General features: G+C 34.2%; 3 protein-coding genes across 4 annotated transcripts; all 3 read left to right on the top strand.

The window, feature by feature from the left end:
- The first annotated feature begins 9,362 nt into the window (after positions 1 to 9,362).
- On the top strand, positions 9,363 to 11,534 carry LOC117922419 (probable disease resistance protein At5g63020). The gene is made up of 4 exons (XM_034840557.1): positions 9,363 to 9,592; positions 9,671 to 9,842; positions 10,021 to 10,799; positions 11,429 to 11,534. The coding sequence occupies exons 1-4, from the start codon at positions 9,363 to 9,365 to the stop codon at positions 11,532 to 11,534; spliced, it is 1,287 nt and encodes a 428-aa protein (XP_034696448.1).
- Positions 11,535 to 14,423: 2,889 nt separating this feature from the next.
- LOC117921469 (disease resistance protein SUMM2-like) lies at positions 14,424 to 23,056 on the top strand. Its single transcript, XM_034839342.1, has 3 exons — positions 14,424 to 16,413; positions 17,237 to 17,439; positions 22,938 to 23,056. The coding sequence occupies exon 1, from the start codon at positions 14,430 to 14,432 to the stop codon at positions 16,371 to 16,373; it is 1,944 nt and encodes a 647-aa protein (XP_034695233.1). The 5' UTR covers positions 14,424 to 14,429; the 3' UTR covers positions 16,374 to 16,413; positions 17,237 to 17,439; positions 22,938 to 23,056.
- LOC117921468 (probable disease resistance protein At1g52660) lies at positions 19,644 to 23,056 on the top strand. Of its 2 annotated transcripts, none has more exons than XM_034839341.1 (2): positions 19,644 to 20,301; positions 22,735 to 23,056. In XM_034839341.1, exons 1-2 carry the CDS (start codon positions 19,650 to 19,652, stop codon positions 22,737 to 22,739), a joined length of 657 nt encoding a protein of 218 aa, XP_034695232.1. In that variant the 5' UTR covers positions 19,644 to 19,649; the 3' UTR covers positions 22,740 to 23,056. The 2 variants fall into 2 exon arrangements, with proteins under 2 accessions (XP_034695232.1, XP_034695231.1); XM_034839340.1 differs by having other exon boundaries at positions 19,644 to 21,909.
- Positions 23,057 to 25,023: the final 1,967 nt, after the last annotated feature.

Genomic DNA, 25,023 nt, shown 5'->3' with positions numbered 1-25,023 from the left:
TCCATGTTTCCCACGACCAAAGCAAGCTCCAATCTCTTTATAGCAAGGCTTACCCCAATGTTTCTTACCACAAATAGAACAAGTCAAATCTGAATTTTGCACTGTTTCCCATTTATTCTGACTCTCTATTGAAACGAACCTTTTTGGTTCTTGGTTATCTGGGCACCATCACTCCTGCTCCTCTTCTTTTGTTGTTATCTGTATTATTGAAGCTCCTTATTATCCTTCTCCGTAATAAGGGCTCTATCTACAACTTCTGAATAGACACTAAGCTTCAAAATAAATATCTTATTCTTCAAATAAGGCTTCAATCCATCTTGAAACTTTAATATTTTTTCCTCCTCTGTAGCAATCAGTTGTGGAGCAAAACATGACAACTCTGTAAATTTGGCCTCATACTGGGCCACTGTCATATCTCTTTGTTCTAAAAGAACGAACTCTCCCACTTTTTGTCATTTAACACTGTCAAGGGAAGTACTTTTTGTAGAATGTCTCCTTAAATTGTCTCTAAACTATAGGTCTTTGATCCTCTAAAAGCCTTTTGGTCATACGCCACCAATGATCTGCCTCTTTATCTAACATAAATGCTGCATAAGAGGTTTTTTGCTCCTTAGAGTAATCTATAACATCAAAGAATTTCTCTATCTTAAGAATCCAAGCTTTCACTTCTATTGGATTTGAAGTACTAGAAAAGTAGGAAGAACCCAACTTCTTAAAGTCATCAAATGAGCTACCCTTAGAAGATGAGGATTGTCCAAGAACTTAAGTCTTAGCAGCTCTAGCTTGACACTCAGCCAAACAAGCCAAAGTCTCAAGATACCTATAAAGTCCTTATGCATTCATGAGAGGCAAACCCTCAAGTGGAGAAGGTACATCATTATTAGTTTGACTGTTTTGGGAAGATGTTAGTCTTCTTGGTGACATGTTGTCTTAAAAAAATTTAGGTATAACTAAATTAGTCACTAAGAAACAAATTAAACAATTTAGAAAAAGGAAATAATTATAATTTATATTAGATGAAACTAAATCTTAAACTAATGTGTCACTCATCTATCCCCAATCTAAACCAATTTAAGTTCCCAACAAGATCATAACCTGGTGCTTTGATACCACTCTATCATGCCCCAAAATCCACTCTAAGGGCATGATGACCATTTCACACCTCAAGTTCGAAAGTTCAAAGCGGAAATAACACAAAATATTTATCTTGTAACTGGAAATTTCCAATTACCAAATTCCTATTCAGAGTAATAGAACAAAAATTCTAAAAAACTCTAAGTATCAACTTCAAAACTAACACATCAACCAAAGTGTTATTACCCAAATAACTCAAACTTAAACAGTTCAACAAGGATTAAATTTTAACATCTAAATAATGTTCAAAATAAAGTTTGAACCAAAATCCTAACAAAAAAATAATAATAATAATTCCCCAACCTAGCCATCACTCTTCGACCGAATTGAGAGTACTTGAAAAATTATCAACGAAGAGGCATGAGTTTAAAGCCCAATAAGAAACATCAATACAGTTTCATAGATCAAATATTTTTAATTTTAATTATAAATAAGAGATAAATCATATAATTATTTTCATAAAAACTTTTGAGGTGAACATGTTAATGCATTCAAAACTTTTCAACAAAACTCTCTCATATCTGTTTCAAAATAATTTCTCATCAAAACTAAATCAAATACATTCAAAATATCTTTACTCTGGGTATCGCATAACAAATGGTGCCCAATTAGGTGAGACTTCACAAATGAGCAGTTAACCTCAAATATGTTCCTTTTAAGATGAACAAAACCAAATGTCAACAATTATAACCTGTTGACTAGGGTCATATGGTCAACTATTATAATCCGTTAACTAGGGTCATATAATATCAACTATTATAACCCGTTATAACCCATCAACTAAGACCATATAAACCAGAGTCAAACATTTTATTTTATTAATTCAAACTTACAAACAAAACATCAAATCTTTGTAATTTTCATTTTTTATAGACAAAGAAAATGTTCAAACATATTTTTTATACCAAACATATATTTGATCCATGCATAGAAATAAAAATAATATTTTTACACATTTCAAAAGATCATATAAAAATAAAACTATTTTATTTTACAAAATCTGCATTAATTTCCCATACCTTGAAGAAACACTCAAAAACTTGAAGTATTTAGCTTGACGAATTTACTCTCCACTTAACATAATATCATACACAATTATCTAAAAGTATGAATTTGACAATCCTAAAAATATTTTATTTAGTATTAAGGATCCCAATTAATTTCCTATGTTAATATTATTACCATCCAATATTATTTTCAACTTCTTAAACAATAATAATTTAATTAATGAGTTTTCAATTTTTTTATAGAATTAGGTTCATTTCAAAATCTATTTTCAATAATTTATTCCTCTCTCCTAATTTATCTAAATCAAATCTTTTTAAAAAAAAATATTTATTTACATTAAATTATTATTACTATTATTTTATTTATTAACTTAAAAGTAAATGTTATTATTTTTTATTAAGTTTCAAGTCCAATACCCAACCAACCCATTACCCTCTTACACAAAACCCTAACAATTAAAACAGTGAAGCGATGTTTCTTTTCATTATTATTATTATAATAATATATTTACAAATACACTTTTGCCCATACCTAAATCTCTTCCCTAGCAACATGCGTCCTCCTTTTTTTTTTTTAATCCCACAACACTGGTTACCTTATGTTAGTTTTTTATGTTTACTGGTTTAGTGGTTAGTTACCACTACGTCTGTAAGTACCTTTTATTTTGGGTTCTGTTTTTTGCTGATTTGGTCTTCTCAGTACGTTGTAGGAGTTATTTAGATATGGGCTATTTTCACGTTTGTTCAGTTATTTCTATTTGCTCTGTAAGGCTATATATTAGCCAAGTTTGTTATTCAATTTAGAAAAGTTGATTTTCTCCAGTTTCATCTGTACTCTTTTTCAATTTCTATTTTCTAACATTTGGTATCAAAGCCCTATCACAGGGGCCTGATTATTTACAAGCAGTAGTCTTCTGCGTGTGTTCTACTTGAACGATGACGATAGAGAGTTCATTTGTCCAGCCAACTGTTCCGAAATTTGATGGCTACTATGATCACTGGGCAATGCTCATGGAAAACTTCTTGCATTCCAAGGAGTATTGGGGACTTGTAGAGAATGGAGTTCCTGTAGTGGCTGAAGGTGTTGTTCTCACAGATGCACAGAGAAAGAACATTGAAGATCAACAATTAAAGGATTTAAAGGCAAAGAACTATCTATTTCAAGCATTAGATCGTTCTATCCTAGAGACAATTCTAAACAAAAAGACTGCGAAGGATATCTGGGATTCTATGAAGTAGAAATTTCAGGGCACCACACAAGTGAAGCATGGAAATTTGCAAGCTTTGAGGAAGGAATTCGAAATTCTTCACATGAAGCCGGGAGAAACTGTGAACGAATATTTCTCTTGCACTCTTACCATTGCCAACAAAATGAAAGTCAATGGTGAGGATAAAGGAAATACTGTTGTTGTTGAAAAGATTTTACAATCTATGACTTCCAAATTTAATTATGTTGTTTGTTCCATTAAAAAGTCTAAAGATTTAGACACTTTAACCACAGATGAGTTGTAGAGTAGTCTTCTTGTCCATGAACAACACATGACCTCTTATGTGTTAGAAGAAGAACAGGCTTTGAAAGTTACTCATGGAGATCACTCCGAAAGTAGAGGTTGTGGTTGTGGAAATTATAGAGGAAGATGAAAAGGACGCAACAGAAGATCTTTTGATAAGGCTACCGTGGAGTGCTATAATTGTCACAAGTTAGGACATTTTGCATGAGAATGTCCACACCGAGAGATAGGGGCTAACTATGCAGAGAATCAAGAGAAGATGTTGTTGATGGCGTATGTGGATCTAAACAAAACCAGTCGAGAAGATACGCGGTTTCTTGACTCTGGATGCAACAATCATATGTGTGGAAAAAAAGATTATTTTTCATATTTTGATGGAACCTTTCGAGATTCAGTGAAACTTGGGAATAACACGAGCATGTTTGTATTAGGAAAGGGAAATGTAAGGCTGAAAGTGAATGAAATGACACAGATCATCACATGAGTCTTTTATGTCCCTGAGTTGAAGAATAATTTGCTAAGTATTGGACAATTACAAGAAAAATGGCTTACCATTTTGTTTCAACATGGCAAGTGTAAGGTGTTTCATTCACAAAAAGGTTTGATTATGGATACCAAAATATGTTCACGACACATATTTCAATCATGTTGTTGGGCACCCTACACTTAGCGTTCTCATGTAGTTCACATAGGGGAGTCCCCTTTGGACGCATTCTTTCCTGTGCGCCAAGGTAGTTCAACCGTTACTCATTTTTTACATCGATTTTCGAGTCACTTTTGGAGAAATCTCAAATAGAGTCTAGATCCCTAGCGCAACTTAAGAGGCACTCCGAGAGCTACCTTTCTCTCAGGATTTTAGAGTTTTTTTGCTCATTTGTTTGGTTTGAGTGAGTTTGTGTTCTACTTATGTACCTTTAGGGGTCTTTCTTTTTCTTTGGTAGAGTTCACTTCGTTATTCTCATAATTCACACTCTCATTTCATTTCGATGTTCATATTCTTTACACTCAGGAACTCTACCAAAGAGGGGCATATTTGTAGACCCCCTTTCTTTGTTTGGGCTTTTCCTGCCACATTTGAGGAATGCCCGGGGATGAGCCAAGTTTTCTTCTTATTCTTGGAGAGGTAGGGGATTGTTTCCATAGGCAAGCTGTTGAGATGTGTGGCAGACATCACCATCTCGCCATGGTGGTGGTTGGAGAAGGTGACATATTTGTTGAATGATGCACAGTAGAGCGGTTGGAAGCTTGCAGGATAAGGAAAAAACATGGGGAAGATTTTTATTTTTTTTTTCTGGGCGGGTTATAGGAGGGGGAAGACTGAGAGAGAGGGGGCGTATTTTTTTTGAGATATAGAGAGAAGTGGGATGGGTTTTTTCTGGGGATAAAAAAAAGACATAAAAAAGAGGAAGATATATTTTTCTGGGTTGTCTGAGGAGGTGAGAAGGAGACTAAAGAAAATCAGCTGTGGATTTTTGTGGCTATTACAGAGGAGAAAGAGAAATTTGTGAGAGAAAATAACAATATAGAGAGTTTCAAAGAACTTGAGAAGAAAATCAGAGAAGTTGCTTGAGAGGTGTGTGTTTTTGGAGCAGCTTGAGGAAAAAGAGAGCTAGAGGGAAGAAGAGAAGACCAGTGGGGGTAGTTCGTGGATTTTCTGGAGAATTTTTGGAGCCAGGGCAGTGAGAAACCTATCACGATTTGCGGGGGAGAAGCATTTTTCAGGTATATTTATTGTGCATTTCCCATTCGCTTCAACATGTTTTTTTTTTTTTTTTTTTTTGCTGACTCTTGGATGATGTTTGTTGATTGGGAGTAAGCATGTTCACATCTCTCTTCTTAATGGCATTTGCTGAAAATCCATTTGCCCTTGTTTCACTTCCCCCATAATCATGTTTTGACTTTCATTTGATACTCATTTGATATCACCCACTCTCGTCTAAGCCTGTTGATCAAAGTATGAAGCATGGCTTGTATGGGTCCATTTTGTCCCTATTCTTGGTGTTTATTTTGTTACTTCCTCTATTTCCTTGATTTGATTTGAAAAACTAGTGAGACTCTTTATCATAATCACTGTGGGGCATTTAGAAATATTAGTTCCCCTTTTGTTTCGAATAGGTTTGTGATTTTTTCCACCAGTATGAGCCCATTGAGCAATCATGAAATGTGGCTACCTTTGGTTCATTTTTTGTTTCCGTTTCCCATGCTCTATTTCCTTGGTTGTCTTCCTCTGTTTTCTGTTAGCATTTTTGGTGCATGGCATTATGTGTATCATCCGCTAATGATGTTAAAGATTAGCTTCTGGATGCTGTTGGAGCTTGATACCCAAGTCTGGAAAAAAAGTGGCTCAAGTCCTAAGAATGGTGAGCAGTATGGGGCGTCGTCCGTGGAAGAGGAGTGGGATGAGGATGAGTATGTGGTGGTCTTTGTCCCAAGTGAGTTGGCTGTAGAAGCCTAGTGTATCATGAAGCCTGAAGTAATGGAAAATGAATTAAAAGAAATGGACTTAAAGTAGATATTATAGCATTTTTGGTTCTCTGATGAAAATGCTGATATATTTGAATTTGATGAAGATGCTACTGGACCCTACTTGAAATTGATATTATTGTTGGGGAAAACAACACATACTTTTGGTGGGTCATTCTTGGAGCATATATGCCCATTTTCCTTTTTGGTCCTTTATGCTCACACGTTTTCACAAATTTTTTTTGTTAAAATAACTTTCAAAATTCCAGATTTTCAATCACTTCAATCTTCAAATTAATTTTTCAAAAATTCCAATTTCAAAAATGTCATCTTCAAATAAATTCTTCAAAATTCCAATTTCCAAATTTATTTTTTTTAAAGATTCCATTTTCAAATAAATTTCGAAAACTCCGTTTTTTAATTTAATTTTCAAAACTCCAATTCTGAAATGATTTTCAAAATTCCAATCTACGAATTTAATTTCTAATTTCCAAAATTCCAATTTTCACATTTGTTTTTTGTTGTTGTTGTTGTTGTTATTATTATTATTATTATTATTATTTTATTATTATTATTATTATTATTATTATTATTATTATTATTATTATTTTACTTATTTATTTATTTTTAAAATTCCATCTTCAAATAATTTCCAAGATTCCAATTTTCATAATTTAATTTTCAAAACTTCAATTTCTTTCAAATTTAAGTTTCAAAACTCCAATTCCTTAATTAGTATTATTATTATTATTAATTATTATTATTATTATTATTTTACTTATTTATTTATTTTTAAAATTCCATCTTCAAATAATTTCCAAGATTCCAATTTTCATAATTTAATTTTCAAAACTCCAATTCCTTAATTTAATTTTCAAAACTCAAATTCTCAGATAATTTTTAAAATTCCAATTTCTTTCAAATTTAATTTCCAAAATTCCAATTCTTAAGTTTAATTCCCAAGACTCCAATTTTCAGGTAAGCACTTTCATAAATTTTCTTTAATTTTCAAATAATCTTATGTTTGTCTTGATTTTAAATGAGCAAGAATGATTTTTTTTTTTTCATAATTCCAAAATCATGGAATTTGTGAGACTAATTCATGCAAGATAAACTGGGCTTTGGTGAGGACCCTACATATGAGTTTTCTCTTCTGATTGTCAATTGTCATGCTTAATGAATATTGTTTGATCTTTGTCTTGCTCTTTGATATGCATGTGATGATTTTACGCTTGAGCTAACCCTGTTTCGATGATAGTGCACTATTTCTTGCTGCCAAGGTACGCTCCCACTCCCGCTTTGTTTACTCTTATGCGTGATTCATTTTATTATTTGATCATTCCATTGGTATCTATTGATTTCCTAGTCAATTGTTATGTTTGTTTCACCTCATTTAGTAGAAACTCATTTTTAGGGGCTTAGAGGGGTGCTACGGTCTTACCGTACCTTCCCAATAGGTAACCTGATCCCCAGATCCAGACTCGGTTTTTTCACAGACCTGTTTTTTCCTTCAAGAGTCACACTTAGGGTTTTTATTTCTTATTTTATTTTTTCTTTTAAAAATAAAACAAAAATAAATGGTGACTCCAAGTCTTTTTTTATAAATCAAAATTTCACTAAACAAATAAAAAAACGAGTTTCGTCATCGAGTGAGAACGCATCGAGCGGAATGTGGGATCCATAAAATCAGAAAACCTATGATATTTTTTACCGCCCATGACAGATTGTAGCCCCAGTCACCCAGACTGTCCAAATAGTGATGCTCGTTTGGAGCATTCACACAAAATATAACAACTCATACACAAAGGGAAAAAAAAAACACACCAAAATTTACTATAATTTTTTACTTTCTTAAATTTTTAAAAATGTAAAAGCTTTTTTCGAAATTAAAAAAATCGGGGAATACTTTCCTAAATTTTTAAAAATATTTTCAACTACACTAGCCGTGTACCTACGTTTTATACAAAACTCATATTTTATATAAAACTTTCTATTCAAAAAAATAAAAAATAAAAAGTAAAAATGAGAAATGCATCCAAATATGCACTAATTTTTTAATGGGTTAAATTCATTTTACCTCAGCCTTTATAGTTTCTACACACTGACCCATCATGTATAAAACTTAATGCTTTGTTTTTAAAACTTACTATAGAATAATACTTTGCTCTTCAAACTTGTTAAGAATTCAATAAACAACTTGTTAAATAAAGAAACAAGGCTAAAGTGTAAAAAAAACAAAAATACATTCCATCCAAAATTTTAAGTTGTTATACTTTGCAAATGCATACAAAAATTACGAATAATCATACTAACATTTCTCAAAAATAAAAAATCAAAATTAGTCGCTATCATATTCTGAAAATGTTTTGAAAAGTCCATTTTATAGTTGTTAATTGAAAATTGGTTCAATTTAAGATTGTACCAATGGTTGAAGGAGGGTGCAAAAAAGATTAATCTCTTTTCTAATTTTATAGAGAGTCATTAATTTGGGGTAAACCGTTCCTCTTCAACAAATTTAGGAGTAAAGTATTGGATTTTGAACATAAAGAAGCAAAGTGTAAAACACAACCAGGGTAAAGCATATTTAACCTTTTCTTAATTCTTTTCATTTGGTTTGATTTTGATTTTGATTATGCTTCTTCTTGTCCATTTCCTTCTTGATTTGATTCTCCTTCTCCTTTCTAATTACTCGGTCAGTTTTGATTTTCTTTCTCCTTTTTGATTACTTCGTCGGTTTTGATTATCTTTCTTCTTGTCCATTTCCTTTTCAATTTGATTCTCTCTTTCTTCCTTTTGGATTCCCCCATCCATGAGATGACCAGGTCATGTTTAAACATTTATATTATTTTTGTCTCTCTCGTTCCCTCTTTGCATATTCTTAAGAAGATTCCAAAGTGATTTTCAGCATTATCTCCTCTGCATTTGGGTTGCAAGCAAGATTCTTCCATTAGACAGCAAAAACAAGGGGTAATTTCGGAAGCTTTCATAAATTCTCTCATCCAAAGCAGAAGTTTTCTTTCTACTAGGATTCTGTTAAAAATTTCAATATATTCTATATACTTGCAAATTAATTTTGAATTTAAAGCCATAAGCAAGTTAACCAATTCCTAATTGAAATGTTAAAACCCAGACTAATCGCAACCAAAATGTGATGGGGAAGCAGTGGCCAAATGACTTTAATCGTGTGTAGACTGCCTATTATAATCTCATGTTTGTCCTGTTTGAATTTCATCTCTCAACACAAGGAATGGATTGTGTGAGCCCAATCTTGGATGTTGTCACTCGCGTATGGAACTTCACAGCCAAGCATGCCGGCTACATCCAGGATCTGCAGGAAAATATGGACTCGTTAAGAAACGCAATGCAGGAGCTGAAGAACGCATACCAGGATGTGAAGGGAAGAGTTGAACTTGAAGATCAACGGCAAATGAAGCGCACAAATGAAGTGGACGGCTGGCTCCATAGCGTCCTAGCCATGTAACTAGAAGTCAACGAGATCCTGGAGAAAGGCGATCAGGAAATCCAGAAGAAATGCCCTGGAACTTGTTGTCCCAGAAACTGCCGGTCCAGCTACAAGCTTGGGAAGAAAGCGAGTAAAAAGCTGGGTGCTGTGACTGAATTAAGGAACAAGGGACGCTTTGATGGTGTGGCAGAGAGGTTAGCTCAAGCTCCAGTGGATGAGAGGCCGGTGAAGAAGACTGTGGGCCTAGATCTGATGTATCCAGAGGTTTGCAGATGCATCCAATATGAACAACTGGGAATTATTTGGGTTGTATGGTATGGGTGGTGCCGGGAAAACTACCCTCATGACCAAAGTGAATAATGAATTCATCAGAGCAAGCAAGGGCTTTGAAATCGCCATTTGGGTTGTAGTGTCCAGGCCTGCAAGTGTGGGAAAAGTACAGGAAGTCATTCGCAACAAATTAGACATCCCGGATAATAGATGGAGAAATAGAAGTGAAGACGAGAAGGCAGTAGAAATTTTCAATGTCTTGAAGGCGCAAAGGTTTGTGTTGTTGTTAGATGATGTATGGAAACGACTTGATCTCCAAAAGTTGGGGGTTCCTTCTCCTAATTCCCAAAACAAGTCTGAAGTAATATTAACAACCCGATCTCTGGATGTTTGTCGTGATATGGAAGCTCAAAAAAATATTAAGGTGGAGTGTTTGACACAAGGGGAGGCTATTAATTTGTTCAAGAAGAAGGTTGGAGAGACTACTCTAAATTCACATCCAGATATACCACAACTCGCTGAAATTGCTGCTAAAGAGTGCAAAGGTCTACCACTTGCACTCGTTACTATTGGGCGAGCTATGACCGGCAAGAACACACCACGAGAATGGGAGCGAGCAATACAAATATTGAAGACTTATCCATCAAAGTTTTCAGGTATGGGTGATCATGTATTTCCGGTCCTGAAATTCAGTTATGATAACTTGCCAAATGACACCATCAGGGCTTGTTTTTTATATCTTGCCATATTCCCAGAAGACTACGAAATTATAGATGATGATCTTATATTTCTCTGGATTGGAGAAGGGTTTTTGGATGAATTTGACAACATAGCTGAAGCATATAACCAAGGGCATGATATCATTGAGCATCTAAAGACAACATGTTTATTGGAGAGCGTTGGATTTGATCAAGTCAAGATGCATGATATTATTCGTGCTATGGCTTTGTGGTTAGCTACAGTATATAGTGGCAACAAGAACAAAATTTTGGTAGAAGAAAATGATATCATGGAAGCTCACCAAGTTTCAAAGTGGAAAGAGGCACAATGTAAATCCTTGTGGATGAGTAGCTTGAAAGAACTCATCATACTACCATCTTTTCCCAATCTCTTGACCTTAATTGTTAGGAGAACACCTTGGAGACTTTTCCAAGTGGATTCTTCCATTTCATTTATAAAAGTTTTGGATTTGTCATTTACTCAAATAACTAAATTACCTGTTGGAATTGGTAAATTAGTAACACTACAATATCTCGATTTGTCAGGACAGATCTAAGAGAATTGTCTGTTGAGCTTAAGACTTTGAAAAGAATAAGATATTTGCTATTACATAGCATGTCATATCTCAAAATAATTTCCAAGGAAGTGATATCGAATCTCTTAATAATGAGATATTTTAGCATGGGACTTAATCATTTACTGGAGGAAGAAAAAGGCAATCATTCACCCAAGAAGGAGGAACCCAATTATTCAGAGGAGAATTCTAAAGCTATTTATTTATGGGAGGATAATAAAGCATTATTAGAATATTTGGAAGGGTTGGAATACATATATAAATTGGGTATCTTTTCCAATTGTAGGTCCTCTGTCCTTTCAAAAGTTACGAAGCTCTCAAAAATTGCAAAATGCTATAAGGCGTTTAGGCCTTGGGAACTTGGAAGATATGACCTTTCTCCAATTGCCTAGAATGACACATCTACAACTCCTTGGAATATCTAGATGTGGAGAATTGCAAGAGATAAAAGTAGATCTAGAAAAGAAGGGAATAGGGCAAGGATTTGTAATTGATCTAATCCCAAACTCAAACTTTCAGAGCCTTCACGTGGTAATTGTTTATCAACGTCCAAAGTTGTTGGACTTGACATGGCTTATTTACATCCCAAGACTTGAATTTCTTGTAGCAAGCACATGTGAATCCATGGAAGAAGTGATATGTGATGCAAGTGGAATCTCAAAAAACATTGGCATATTCTCAAGACTCAAAAGTTTGAACTTGAATTATCTACCAAATCTAAAGAGTATCAGTGGTCGTGCCTTGTCATTTCCTTCCTTGACGTACCTCTCAGTGGAAGAGTGCCCAAACCTAAGGAAGTTGCCATTAGATTCAAACAGTGCAAGAAATAGTTTAAAGACCATTATTGGGGAATCAGAGTGGTGGGAAGGGTTGAAGTGGGAAAATGAAACCATTCAGCACACTTTCACTCCTTACTTCATTATCTGGTGAAGAAACGAGAGGATGGTAGAGAAGTTGCTCCAGCTCCTTCTCCCACCTCAATACCCTCTTCTCCCATACTCTCCCAGGCACTCTCTAGTTTTTTCTTCTTTCTTTTTTTTCTTTCTCTCTTTTTACTTGTCTGGACAAGTTTTCGAATGTCTCCTGGGTGTTCATGTTCATGTTTTTCTGCAATAAGTGGATGAGAATTCCGCTTCATTTCAGAATTGGTAATGCGTACTTTTTTTCCTTTTTGTTCCCCTTTCTATCTTTTTTTTTTTTTTCTTGCCTCAAGCATTACTCATCTCAATAAATTTATTTATAGTTTAAAAAAATATATTCATAAAACTTGATATTGAGACCAAAAGTCCAACAAATAATTAATAATTAATAATTAATTAAATATGATAGTTGAAGCATAACACGTAATTAGAAATAATAAATTTGAAATAGAGGCTTAATGAATCTGCAAATGGCCATATAAAAAGGAACCTTTAGTGGATAGAAATTTGGGCAAACCATCGCTCGAGCAACTCATCACTTATTCTATTATCTTTTCTTCTTTCTGTGTCTTGGACAGCAAAAAAGATTCCTTTTTTAGTTCCATGACAGATTGTGGCGCCAATACCCAAGACTACCCACGTGATTTTTATTTATTTTTTAAATATTCTTTAAAAAATATATCATTAAATATAATTATTTAAAAAATAAATATATAAATATAATATTTTTCCTTATTTCTTTTATTTTTCCACTAAACTCCTCCATTTCTTTTTAAAAGACAAATTCACTTTTTGTGTCATCTTTTCAAAACATGAATTTTATTTTTACCCTAAAACTTTTTATATTAAATTCATTTTTTGAAAAAATAAGTTCATTTATATTGAACTTGTTTTTTGAAAAACGAATTCATTTTTACACTGAATTCGTCTGTGTAAAAGACGAAGCCTACTTGAAATTGAAAAGTGTTGTAATTTTAAAATTACTTTTTATGTTATAGTTTTTCTTCTATAAAAAACCCCCAAATTGTAAGTATTGATTGGTTTACAGCATTCATTAGATACACTTTTTATTCTTTACTTTCAAAACTAAAAATTCTTATATAAAATATTTAACATTCTGTTGTTAAAAAAAATTCTCATAATTTAAAATATGAAAAAAATTTACTTTCTTAAATTTTAAAAAAAAATATTTTCAACTACACAAGCTATGTACCTACTTTTTATAAAATAAAAAATAAAATTGTTTTTAAAAATTAAAATGAGAAATGTATCCATGCATTAATTTCTTAACCCTTTTTATTCAGCTTTGATGAATAAAAAATTAAATACTAATATTATTGCTGTCCCTCTCACAATATATATTCTGTCACGATTCCCCCCTTTGTAAAATAAAATAGACGGTCTTGATTGGATTTACTTATCCAACGGTGGGAATTCACGCTTCGGTACCTACCGCGTGCATGGAACCATAGAAGTCTCCTCATTGAGAGAGAGAGCTGTTTTGACACACAAAAAAAAAAAAAAAAAAAAGTCTGCTGCTCTCCCACAAAACCCATCTCTCCATTTTCTGTTTTTTCGTTGAATTTCATCTCTCAAGACAAGGAATGGATTGTGTGAGCCCAATCTTGGATGTTGTCACTCGCGTATGGAACTGCACAGCCAAGCATGCAGTCTACATCAGGGATCTGCAGGAAAATATGGACTCGTTAAGAAACGCAATGCAGGAGCTGAAGAACGCATACCAGGATGTGAAGGGAAGAGTTGAACTTGAAGATCAACGGCAAATGAAGCGCACAAATGAAGTGGACGGCTGGCTCCATAGCGTCCTGGCCATGGAACTAGAAGTCAACGAGATCCTGGAGAAAGGCGATCAGGAAATCCAGAAGAAATGCCCTGGAACTTGTTGTCCCAGAAACTGCCGGTCCAGCTACAAGCTTGGGAAGAAAGCGAGTAAAAAGCTGGGTGCTGTGACTGAATTAAGGAACAAGGGACGCTTTGATGTTGTGGCTGATAGGTTACCTCAAGCTCCGGTGGATGAGAGGCCGATGGAGAAGACTGTGGGCTTAGATCTGATGTTTACAGAGGTTTGCAGATGCATCCAAGACGAGGAGCTGGGAATTATTGGGTTGTACGGTATGGGGGTGCCGGGAAAACTACCCTCATGACCAAAGTCAATAATGAGTTCATCAGAGCGAGCAAGATCTTTGAAATCGCCATTTGGGTAGTAGTATCCAGGCCAGCAAGTGTGGAAAAAGTACAAGAAGTCATTCGCAACAAGTTAGACATTCCTGAAGACAGATGGAGAAACAGAACCGAGGATGAAAAGGCAGTAGCAATTTTCAATGTCTTGAAGGCAAAAGGTTTGTGATGCTGCTAGATGATGTATGGGAGCGGCTTGATCTCCAAAAAGTGGGGGTTCCTTATCCTAATTCCCAAAACAAGTCCAAAGTAATATTAACAACCCGTTCTCTGGATGTTTGTCGGGATATGGAAGCTCAAAAAAGCCTTAAGGTGGAGTGTTTGACAGAAGATGAGGCTATTAATTTGTTCAAGAAGAAGGTTGGAGAGACTGCTCTAAATTCACATTCGGATATACCCCAACTTGCTGAAATTGCTGCTAAAGAATGCCAAGGCTTACCACTTGCAATCGTCACTATTGGGCGAGCTATGGCTGACAAGAAGACTCCACAAAAATGGGAGCAAGCAATCCAAATGTTGAAGACTTATCCATCAAAGTTTTCAGGTATGGGAGCTCATGTATTTCCGGTCCTCAAATTCAGTTACGATAACTTGCCAAATGACACCATCAAGACTTGTTTTTTATATCTTGCTATATTCCCAGAGGACCATGAAATTTGGGATGAGGATCTTATATTCCTTTGGATTGGAGAAGGGTTTTTGGATGGATTTGTTAGCATAGATGAAGCATTAAACCAAGGGCACCACATCATTGAGCATCTAAAGACAGTATGTCTATTCGAGAATGCTGAATTTGATAGGGTTAAAATGCATGATGTCATTCGTGATATGGCTTTATGGTTAGCTTCAGAATATAAGGGCAATAAGAACATAATCTTGGTAGAAGAAGTTGATACTATGGAAGTTCACCAAGTTTCAAAGGCGAAAGAGGCACAACAGATATACCTGTCGACAAGTAGTTTGGAAGAACTCACTATACCACCATCTTTTCCCAATCTCTTGACTTTAATTGTTAGGAGTAGAGGCCTGAAAACATTTCCGAGTGGATTCTTCCATTTCATGCCAGTTATAAAAGTTCTGGATTTGTCAAATGCTGGAATAACTAAATTACCTACTGGAATTGGTAAATTAGTTACATTGCAATATCTCAATTTGTTAAATACGGATCTAAGAGAATTGTCTGCGGAGCTTGCAACTTTGAAAAGACTAAGATATTTGCTATTAGAAGGTAGTCTTCAAATAATTTTTAAGGAAGTAATATCACATCTCTCAATGTTGAGACTTTTTAGTATAAGAGTTAAATATATGTTGTCAAAAAGAAATTATATTTCATCATCCATAGAGGAGGAAGCCAATTATTCAAGGAAGGCTGATAAGGCTATTTATTTACATGAGGATAATAAAGCATTATTAGAGGAGTTAGAAGGGTTGGAGCACATAAATTGGGTCTCTTTGCCCATTGTAGGTACTTTGTCTTTCCAAAAGTTATTGAACTCCCAAAAATTGCAGAATGCTATGAGGCGTTTACACCTTTGGAACTTGGAAGGTATGAGCATACTCCAATTGCCAAGAATCAAACATCTACATAGCCTTGCAATATATAGATGTGGGGAGCTACAAGACATAAAAGTCAATCTAGAAAATGAGAGGGGTAAACAAGGATTTGTAGCAGATTATATCCCAAACTCAATTTTCTACAACCTCCGCTGGGTACATGTTAATCAACTTCCAAAGTTGTTGGACTTGACATGGCTCATTTACATCCCAAGTCTTGAACATCTTAGTGTATATCACTGTGAATCCATGGAAGAAGTGATAGGTGATGCGAGTAGGGTCCCTGAAAATCTTGGCATATTCTCAAGACTTGAAAGTATGAACTTTTATTACCTACCAAATCTAAGGAGCATAAGTAGACGAGCCTTGCCATTTCCTTCCTTGAAAACCCTCTGTGTCATGGAATGCCCAAACCTAAGGAAGCTGCCATTGGATTCAAACAGTGCAAGAAACGGTTTAAAGAGGATTCGAGGGGAATCAGAGTGGTGTCAAGGGTTGCAGTGGAAGGATGAAACCATTCAACTCACTTTCACTCCCTACTTTAAAGAGTGGCAGTGAAGAAATGAGAAGATGACCTTCTCTCATGCTCTCTTTGCAGGTACTACCTTCTTTTTTGGCACAAAGTTTCAAATGTCTCATGTGTCTTCATGTTCACGTTTTTCTGTTATAAGTGGACAAAATTTATTTTTATCTCCACTTTTGTTTTATTTTTTTTCCTTACCTCACCCATTACTCACCCCAATGAATTTAGTTATAATTTAAAAAGAAACTATTAATAAAACTCCAAACAAAATAACTTTTCTTAATGTTGATCCTATTTTCTCTTTCCCTGTCCTAAAATACATGTTTGTAAAACATATTAAGGCATAACTTTTGGATCCAATAACATACTTGATGCATCACTACTATTATCTCAATCTTTATATTTATTATTTGTTCTAGAGACAAGGACCTAATATTTATGTCTCTTGATTTTTTATTTTTACAATGAAACTTAATTAAAACCATCTCTTACATGCATGTTTATTTTCAAAATTATTTCTCTTGAGAAATTTAGAACACAAAAATACCTACTTTGGAGAATTATTATGAAAATGTTAAAAATAAACTTATTTTACACTTTGTCTACATTATCTTAACTAGGGATTACAATTCTAAAGAATTTGGATTAGTTGTTTGTTTATGGATACTTATTTCTAAATATTACTTCAAATTTGAATTAATTTGTTTATATTTTCATTATATAAATTGTAAATAACTCTAGTTTACACGTATCCTTTGCAGCTACTTATTATAATTTGTTATGATTGATAACGTTAATGAATTGTTGTTCGCATAAGTTAAATATTCAAATTCACTTTTTTTTATTCATTTAGATTATAGGCCAATGATCCAACTTATTTGTGTTTTTGTTTTTGTAGGATAAGATTTTGAAGAATGGTCGGACTCAACTGAAACTTCTTGCAAATGTTTGAATTTCAGGATGCTAAGTGTGCACAGGGTGGATTGCAGAAATAAACATCCAAAGAGACCAAAATAAATAAATAAATAAATAATCCTTTGTGCTTATATTGTGTGTAAAGATGAGTGAAAACAGCTCTTGTATATTTGGATTGTATGTAAGGTGCCATACCGCTCAATGAAAATTGCCATTAGATTCAAACAGTGCAAGAAACAGCTTAAAGACCATTATAGGGGAATCAGAGTGGTGGGAAGGGTTGAAGTGGGAAAATGAAACCATTCAGCACACTTTCACTCCTTCATTATCTGGTGAAGAAACGAGAGGATGGTAGAGAAGTTGCTCCAGCTCCTTCTCCCACCTCAATACCCTCTTCTCCCATGCTCTCTCAAGCACTCTCTAGTTTTTTCTTCTTTCTTTTTTTTTCTTTCTCTCTTTTTACTTGTCTGTACAAGTTTTCGAATGTCTCCTGGGTGTTCATGTTCATGTTTTTCTGCAGTAAGTTGATGAGAGTTCCGCTTCATTTCAGAACTGGTAATACGTACTTTTTTGCCTTTTTGTTCCCCTTTCTATTTTATTTTTTTTTTCTTACCTCGAGCATTACTCATCTCAATAAATTTATTTATAGTTTAAAAAAATGTATTCATAAAACTTGATATTGAGACCAAAAGTCCAACAAATAATTAAAAATTAATAATTAATTAAATATGATGGTTGAAGCATAATACGTAATTAGAAATAATAAATTTGAAATAGAGGCTTAATGAATCTGCAAATGGCCATATAAAAAGGAACCTTTAGTGGATTGAAATTTGGGCAAACCATCGCTCGAGCAACTCATCACTTATTCTATTATCTTTTCTTCTTTCTGTGTCTTGGACAGCAAAAAAGATTTCTTTTTTAGTTCCATGACAGATTGTGGCGCCAATACCCAAAACTACCCACGTGATTTTTATTTATTTATTAAATATTCTATAAAAAAATATAATTATTTAAAAAATAAATATACAAATATAATATTTTCATTTATTTTTGCACTAAACTCCTCTTTTTCTTTTTAAAAGACAAATTCATTTTTTTTTTCACTCAATTCGTCTTTTCAAAACACAAATTTCATTTTTACCCTAAAACTTTTTATATTAAACTCATGTTTTGAAAAAACAAGTTCATTTTTATTGAATTTATTTTTTGAAAGACGAGTTTATTTTTACATTGAGTTCGTCTATGTAAAAGATGAAGTCTACTTAAAATTAAAAAGTGTTATAATTTTAAAATTACTTTTTATGTTACTGTTTTTCTCCTATAAAAAATCCTCAAATTATAAGTATTGATTGGTTTAGAGCATTCATTAGATACACTTTTTATTCTTTACTTTCAAAACCAAAAATTCTTATATAAAATATTTACCATTCTGTTGTTAAAAAAATTTCTCAAAATTTAAAATATGAAAAAATTTTACTTTCTTAAATTTTAAAAAAATATTTTCAACTACACAAGCTATGTACCTACTTTTTATAAATAAAAATAAAATTGTTTTTAAAAATTAAAATGAGAAATGTATCCATGCATTAATTTCTTAACCCTTTTTATTCCGCTTTGATGAATAAGAAATTAAATGCTAATATTATTGCTGTCCCTCTCACAATATATATTCTGTCACGATTCCCCCTTTGTAAAATCAAATAGACGGTCTTGATTGGATTTACTTATCCAACGGTGGGAATTCACGCTTCGGTACCTACCGCGTGCATGGAACCATAGAAGTCTCCTCATTGAGAGAGAACTGTTTTGACACCCAAAAAAAAAAAAAAAAGTCTGCTGCTCTCCCACAAAACCCATCTCTCCATTTTCTGTTTTTTCGTTGAATTTCATCTCTCAAGACAAGGAATGGATTGTGTGAGCCCAATCTTGGATGTTGTCACTCGCGCATGGAACTGCACAGCCAAGCATGCAGTCTACATCAGGGATCTGCAGGAAAATATGGACTCGTTAAGAAACGCAATGCAGGAGCTGAAGAACGCATACCAGGATGTGAAGGGAAGAGTTGAACTTGAAGATCAAAGGCAAATGAAGCGCACAAATGAAGTGGACGGCTGGCTCCATAGCGTCCTAGCCATGGAACTAGGAGTCAACGAGATCCTGGAGAAAGGCGATCAGGAAATCCAGAAGAAATGCCCTGGAACTTGTTGTCCCAGAAACTGCCGGTCCAGCTACAAGCTTGGGAAGAAAGCGAGTAAAAAGCTGGGTGCTGTGACTGAATTAAGGAACAAGGGACGCTTTGATGTTGTGGCTGATAGGTTACCTCAAGCTCCGGTGGATGAGAGGCCGATGGAGAAGACTGTGGGCTTAGATCTGATGTTTACGGAGGTTTGCAGATGCATCCAAGACGAGGAGCTGGCAATTATTGGGTTGTACGGTATGGGGGTGCCGGGAAAACTACCCTCATGACCAAAGTCAATAATGAGTTCATCAGAGCGAGCAAGATCTTTGAAATCGCCATTTGGGTAGTAGTATCCAGGCCAGCAAGTGTGGAAAAAGTACAAGAAGTCATTCGCAACAAGTTAGACATTCCTGAAGACAGATGGAGAAACAGAACCGAGGATGAAAAGGCAGTAGCAATTTTCAATGTCTTGAAGGCAAAAAGGTTTGTGATGCTGCTAGATGATGTATGGGAGCGGCTTGATCTCCAAAAAGTGGGGGTTCCTTATCCTAATTCCCAAAACAAGTCCAAAGTAATATTAACAACCCGTTCTCTGGATGTTTGTCGGGATATGGAAGCTCAAAAAAGCCTTAAGGTGGAGTGTTTGACAGAAGATGAGGCTATTTATTTGTTCAAGAAGAAGGTTGGAGAGACTGCTATAAATTCACATTCGGATATACCCCAACTTGCTGAAATTGCTGCTAAAGAATGCCAAGGCTTACCACTTGCAATCGTCACTATTGGGCGAGCTATGGCTGACAAGAAGACTCCACAAGAATGGGAGCAAGCAATCCAAATGTTGAAGACTTATCCATCGAAGTTTTCAGGTATGGGAGCTCATGTATTTCCGGTCCTCAAATTCAGTTACGATAACTTGCCAAATGACACCATCAAGACTTGTTTTTTATATCTTGCTATATTCCCAGAGGACCATGAAATTTGGGATGAGGATCTTATATTCCTTTGGATTGGAGAAGGGTTTTTGGATGGATTTGTTAGCATAGATGAAGCATTAAACCATGGGCACCACATCATTGAGCATCTAAAGACAGTATGTCTATTCGAGAATGCTGAATTTGATAGGGTTAAAATGCATGATGTCATTCGTGATATGGCTTTATGGTTAGCTTCAGAATATAAGGGCAATAAGAACATAATCTTGGTAGAAGAAGTTGATACTATGGAAGTTCACCAAGTTTCAAAGGCGAAAGAGGCACAACGGATATACCTGTCGACAAGTAGTTTGGAAGAACTCACTATACCACCATCTTTTCCCAATCTCTTGACTTTAATTGTTAGGAGTAGAGGCCTGAAAACATTTCCGAGTGGATTCTTCCATTTCATGCCGGTTATAAAAGTTCTGGATTTGTCAAATGCTGGAATAACTAAATTACCTACTGGATTTGGTAAATTAGTTACATTGCAATATCTCAATTTGTTAAATACGGATCTAAGAGAATTGTCTGTGGAGCTTGCAACTTTGAAAAGACTAAGATATCTACTATTTGAAGGTAGTCTTCAAATAATTTTTAAGGAAGTAATATCACATCTCTCAATGTTGAGAGTTTTTAGTATAAGAGTTAAATATATGTTGTCAAAAAGAAATTATATTTCATCATCCACAGAGGAGGAAGCCAATTATTCAAGGAGGGATGATAAGGCTATTTATTTACATGAGGATAATAAAGCATTATTAGAGGAGTTAGAAGGGTTGGAGCACATAAATTGGGTCTCTTTGCCCATTGTAGGTACTTTGTCTTTCCAAAAGTTATTGAACTCCCAAAAATTGCAGAATGCTATGAGGCGTTTACACCTTTGGAACTTGGAAGGTATGAGCATACTCCAATTGCCAAGAATCAAACATCTACATAGCCTTGCAATATATAGATGTGGGGAGCTACAAGACATAAAAGTCAATCTAGAAAATGAGAGGGGTAAACAGGGATTTGTAGCAGATTATATCCCAAACTCAATTTTCTACAACCTCCGATGGGTACATGTTAATCAACTTCCAAAGTTGCTGGACTTGACATGGCTTATTTACATCCCAAGTCTTGAACATCTTAGTGTATATCACTGTGAATCCATTGAAGAAGTGATAGGTGATGCGAGTAGGGTCCCTGATAATCTTGGCATATTCTCAAGACTTGAAAGTATGAACTTTTATCACCTACCAAATCTAAGGAGCATAAGTAGACGAGCCTTGCCATTTCCTTCCTTGAAAACCCTCTGCGTCATGGAATGCCCAAACCTAAGGAAGCTGCCATTGGATTCAAACAGTGCAAGAAACGGTTTAAAGAGGATTCGAGGGGAATCAAAGTGGTGGCAAGGGTTGCAGTGGAAGGATGAAACCATTCAACTCACTTTCACTCCCTACTTTAAAGAGTGGTAGTGAAGAAATGAGAAGATGACCTTCTCCCATGCTCTCTTTGCAGGTACTGCCTTCTTTTTTGGGACAAAGTTTCAAATGTCTCATGTGTCTTCATGCTCACGTTTTTCTGTTATAAGTGGATAAAATTTATTTTTATCTCCACTTTTGTTTTTTTTTTTTTTCCTTACCTCACCCATTACTCACCCCAATGAATTTAGTTATAATTTAAAAAGAAACTATTAATAAAACTCCAAACAAAATAACTTTTCTTAATGTTGATCCTATTTTCTCTTTCCCTATCCTAAAATACATGTTTGTAAAACAGATTAAGGCATAACTTTTGGATCCAATAACATACTTGATGCATCACTACTATTATCTCAATCTTTTTATTTATTATTTGTTCTAGAGACAAGGACCTAATATTTATGTCTCTTGATTTTTTATTTTTACAATGAAACTTAATTAAAACCATCTCTTACATGCATGTTTATTTTCAAAATTATTTTACTCTTGAGAAATTTAGAACATGAAAATACCTACTTTGGAGAATTATTATGAAAATGTTAAAAATAAACTTATTTTACACTTTGTCTACATTATCTTAACTAGGGCTTACAATTCTAAAGAATTGGGATTAGTTGTTTGTTTATGGGTACACATTTCTAAATATTACTTCAAATTTGAATTAATTTGTTTATATTTTCATTATATAAATTGTAAATAACTCTAGTTTACACATATCCTTTGCAACTACTTATTATAATTTATTATGATTGATAACGTTAATGAATTGTTGTTCGCATAAGTTAAATATTCAAATTCACTTTTTTTATTCATTTAGATTATAGGCCAATGATCCAACTTATTTGTGTTTTTGTTTTTGTAGGATAAGATTTTGAAGAATGGTCGGACTCAACTGAAACTTCTTGCAAATGTTTGAATTTCTGGATGCTAAGTGTGCACAGGGTGGATTGCAGAAATAAACATCCAAAGAGACAAAAATAAAAAAATAAAATAAATTCCTTTTGTGCTTATGTTGTGTGTAAAGTTGAGTGAAAACAACTCTTGTATATTTGGATTGTATGTAAGGTGCCATACCATGAAGCTACTGTAATTTTTATTCGCTTTAATTGATTGGAGTGCTTGTATTAAGAATGACAATTTCTCAACTTGGGATTTGAAATAAATTTTAGGTAATACTTCACCAATCGAGTTTTTAAAAGCACATACATTAAAGGGGTTAGAGCTTATGTCCTGCCATCTCATGACATATTTAGAGAATTTCTAGTTTATATTATAACACCTTAAGAAATGAGCATGCCTCAGTACTCTTGCCCTTAAACAAAGTGTTGTCAACATTTTCAATTATCATTTAAAATGCATGGGCCCATGGGTTGATTTGATTTTTTCTTTTTTCCTTTTTTTAAAAAAAAAATTCAAACAAGCAGGGTTGGAGCCAATTATTCAAGGAAGGATGACAAGGCTATTTATTTACATGAGGATAATAAAGCATTATTAGAGGAGTTAGAAGGGTTGGAGCACATAAATTGGGTCTCTTTGCTGCTCTGTCTTTCCAAAAGTTATTGAACTCCCAAAAATTACAGAATGCTATGAGGCGTTTAGACCTTCGGACTTGGAAGGTATGAGCATACTCCAATTGCCAAGAATCAAACATCCACGTGGGCTTACAATATATAGATGTGGGGAGTTACAAGACATAAACGTCAATCTAGAAAACTAGAGGGATAGAGGGGGATTTGTAGCAGATTATATCCCAAACTCAATTTTCTACAACCTCCACCAGCTACATGTTAATCAACTTCCAAAGTTGTTGGACTTGACATGGCTTATTTACATCCCAAGTCTTGAACGACTTTCTATACATGAATGTGAATCCATGGAAGTAGTGATAAGTGATGCGAGTGTGGTCCTTGAAAATCTTGGCATATTCTCAAGACTCGAAGGTTTGTACTTGTATGATCTACCAAATCTAAGGAGCATCAGCAGACGAGCTTTGCCATTTCCTTCCTTGGAAACCCTCATGGTGAGGGAATGCCCAAACCTAAGGAAGCTGCCATTGGATTCAAACAGTGCAAGAAACAGTTTAAAGACAATTGAAGGGGCATCAGAGTGGTGGCGAGGGTTGCAGTGGGAGGATGAAACCATTCAGCTCACTTTCACTCCCTACTTCAACAAATAGAGTTTGCCTGTGAAGAAATGACAGAATGGTGGAGAGAAGCTACACTTCTTCCCTTTCCCACCCCTTTACCTGTTTCTCCCACGTATGCTCTCTTAGGTACTGTGGATAAATTTTCAAATGTCTAGCATGTTTTCATTGTTTATTATTATTTTTTTTTTCTGCTAAGAATTTGTTTTATATTGGAATTGGTAAGCTATATTTTCTTTTCTTTTAATTTCTTTCCTTTGGTTTTATTTTTTTTTTTCTTTCCTCAAATGTTACTCTTCTTAATAAATTTAGTTATAGACTTATAGGTTAAAAAGAAAGTATTTATAAAACATTATATTTTCCTTTTTTCATAAAAAAAAATTCCAAACAAAATAACCTACTTTTTCTGGTGGTCGTAATTTGTATTCTCATATCTGGGGCTTTTTTAACTTTTGCGGCAATTTTAAAAAATAATTATTTAAAAATGGTAGTTGTGAAAATATTGATAGATCTACAACAGTTTTGGCCACGTGGAAGGTGTCTTTTGAAAATACACCTTCTACAATTCCAGAAAATTGGATTTATATTAAATGTGTCTCTTGAAAAGACACTTTCCACATGGCAAAAAATCCAATATGCATTAAAGGTGTCTCTTGAAGAGACACCTTCCATAATTTGACAAATTTGAATGTCTCATGAATTTGATTTTAAAGTTAAAGATGTCTCTTGAAGAGACACCTTCTACAATTCCTAAAAATTTTAATCTATACAAAATGTGTCAAAGGTGAAGGTATCTCTTCAAGAGACACCTTTTACAATTCCAGAAAATTAGATTTATACTAAAGGTGTCTCTTGAAAAGACATTTTCCACGATTCCACAAAATCCAATATGTATTAAAAATTATGAAAATGATTTTAAAGCTAAAGATGTCTCTCTTCAATGTATGAAAATTGTGGAAAGTGTCTTTTTAAGAAACACTTTCAGTATAAACCCAATTTTTTTTTAAA

Source organism: Vitis riparia, chromosome 9, assembly GCF_004353265.1.
Source record: "Vitis riparia cultivar Riparia Gloire de Montpellier isolate 1030 chromosome 9, EGFV_Vit.rip_1.0, whole genome shotgun sequence".
NCBI classification, from domain to species: Eukaryota; Viridiplantae; Streptophyta; class Magnoliopsida; order Vitales; family Vitaceae; genus Vitis; species Vitis riparia.
The sequence above is the reverse complement of the archived record's forward strand: the minus strand, read 5'-3'. Positions and strand labels throughout refer to the sequence as shown.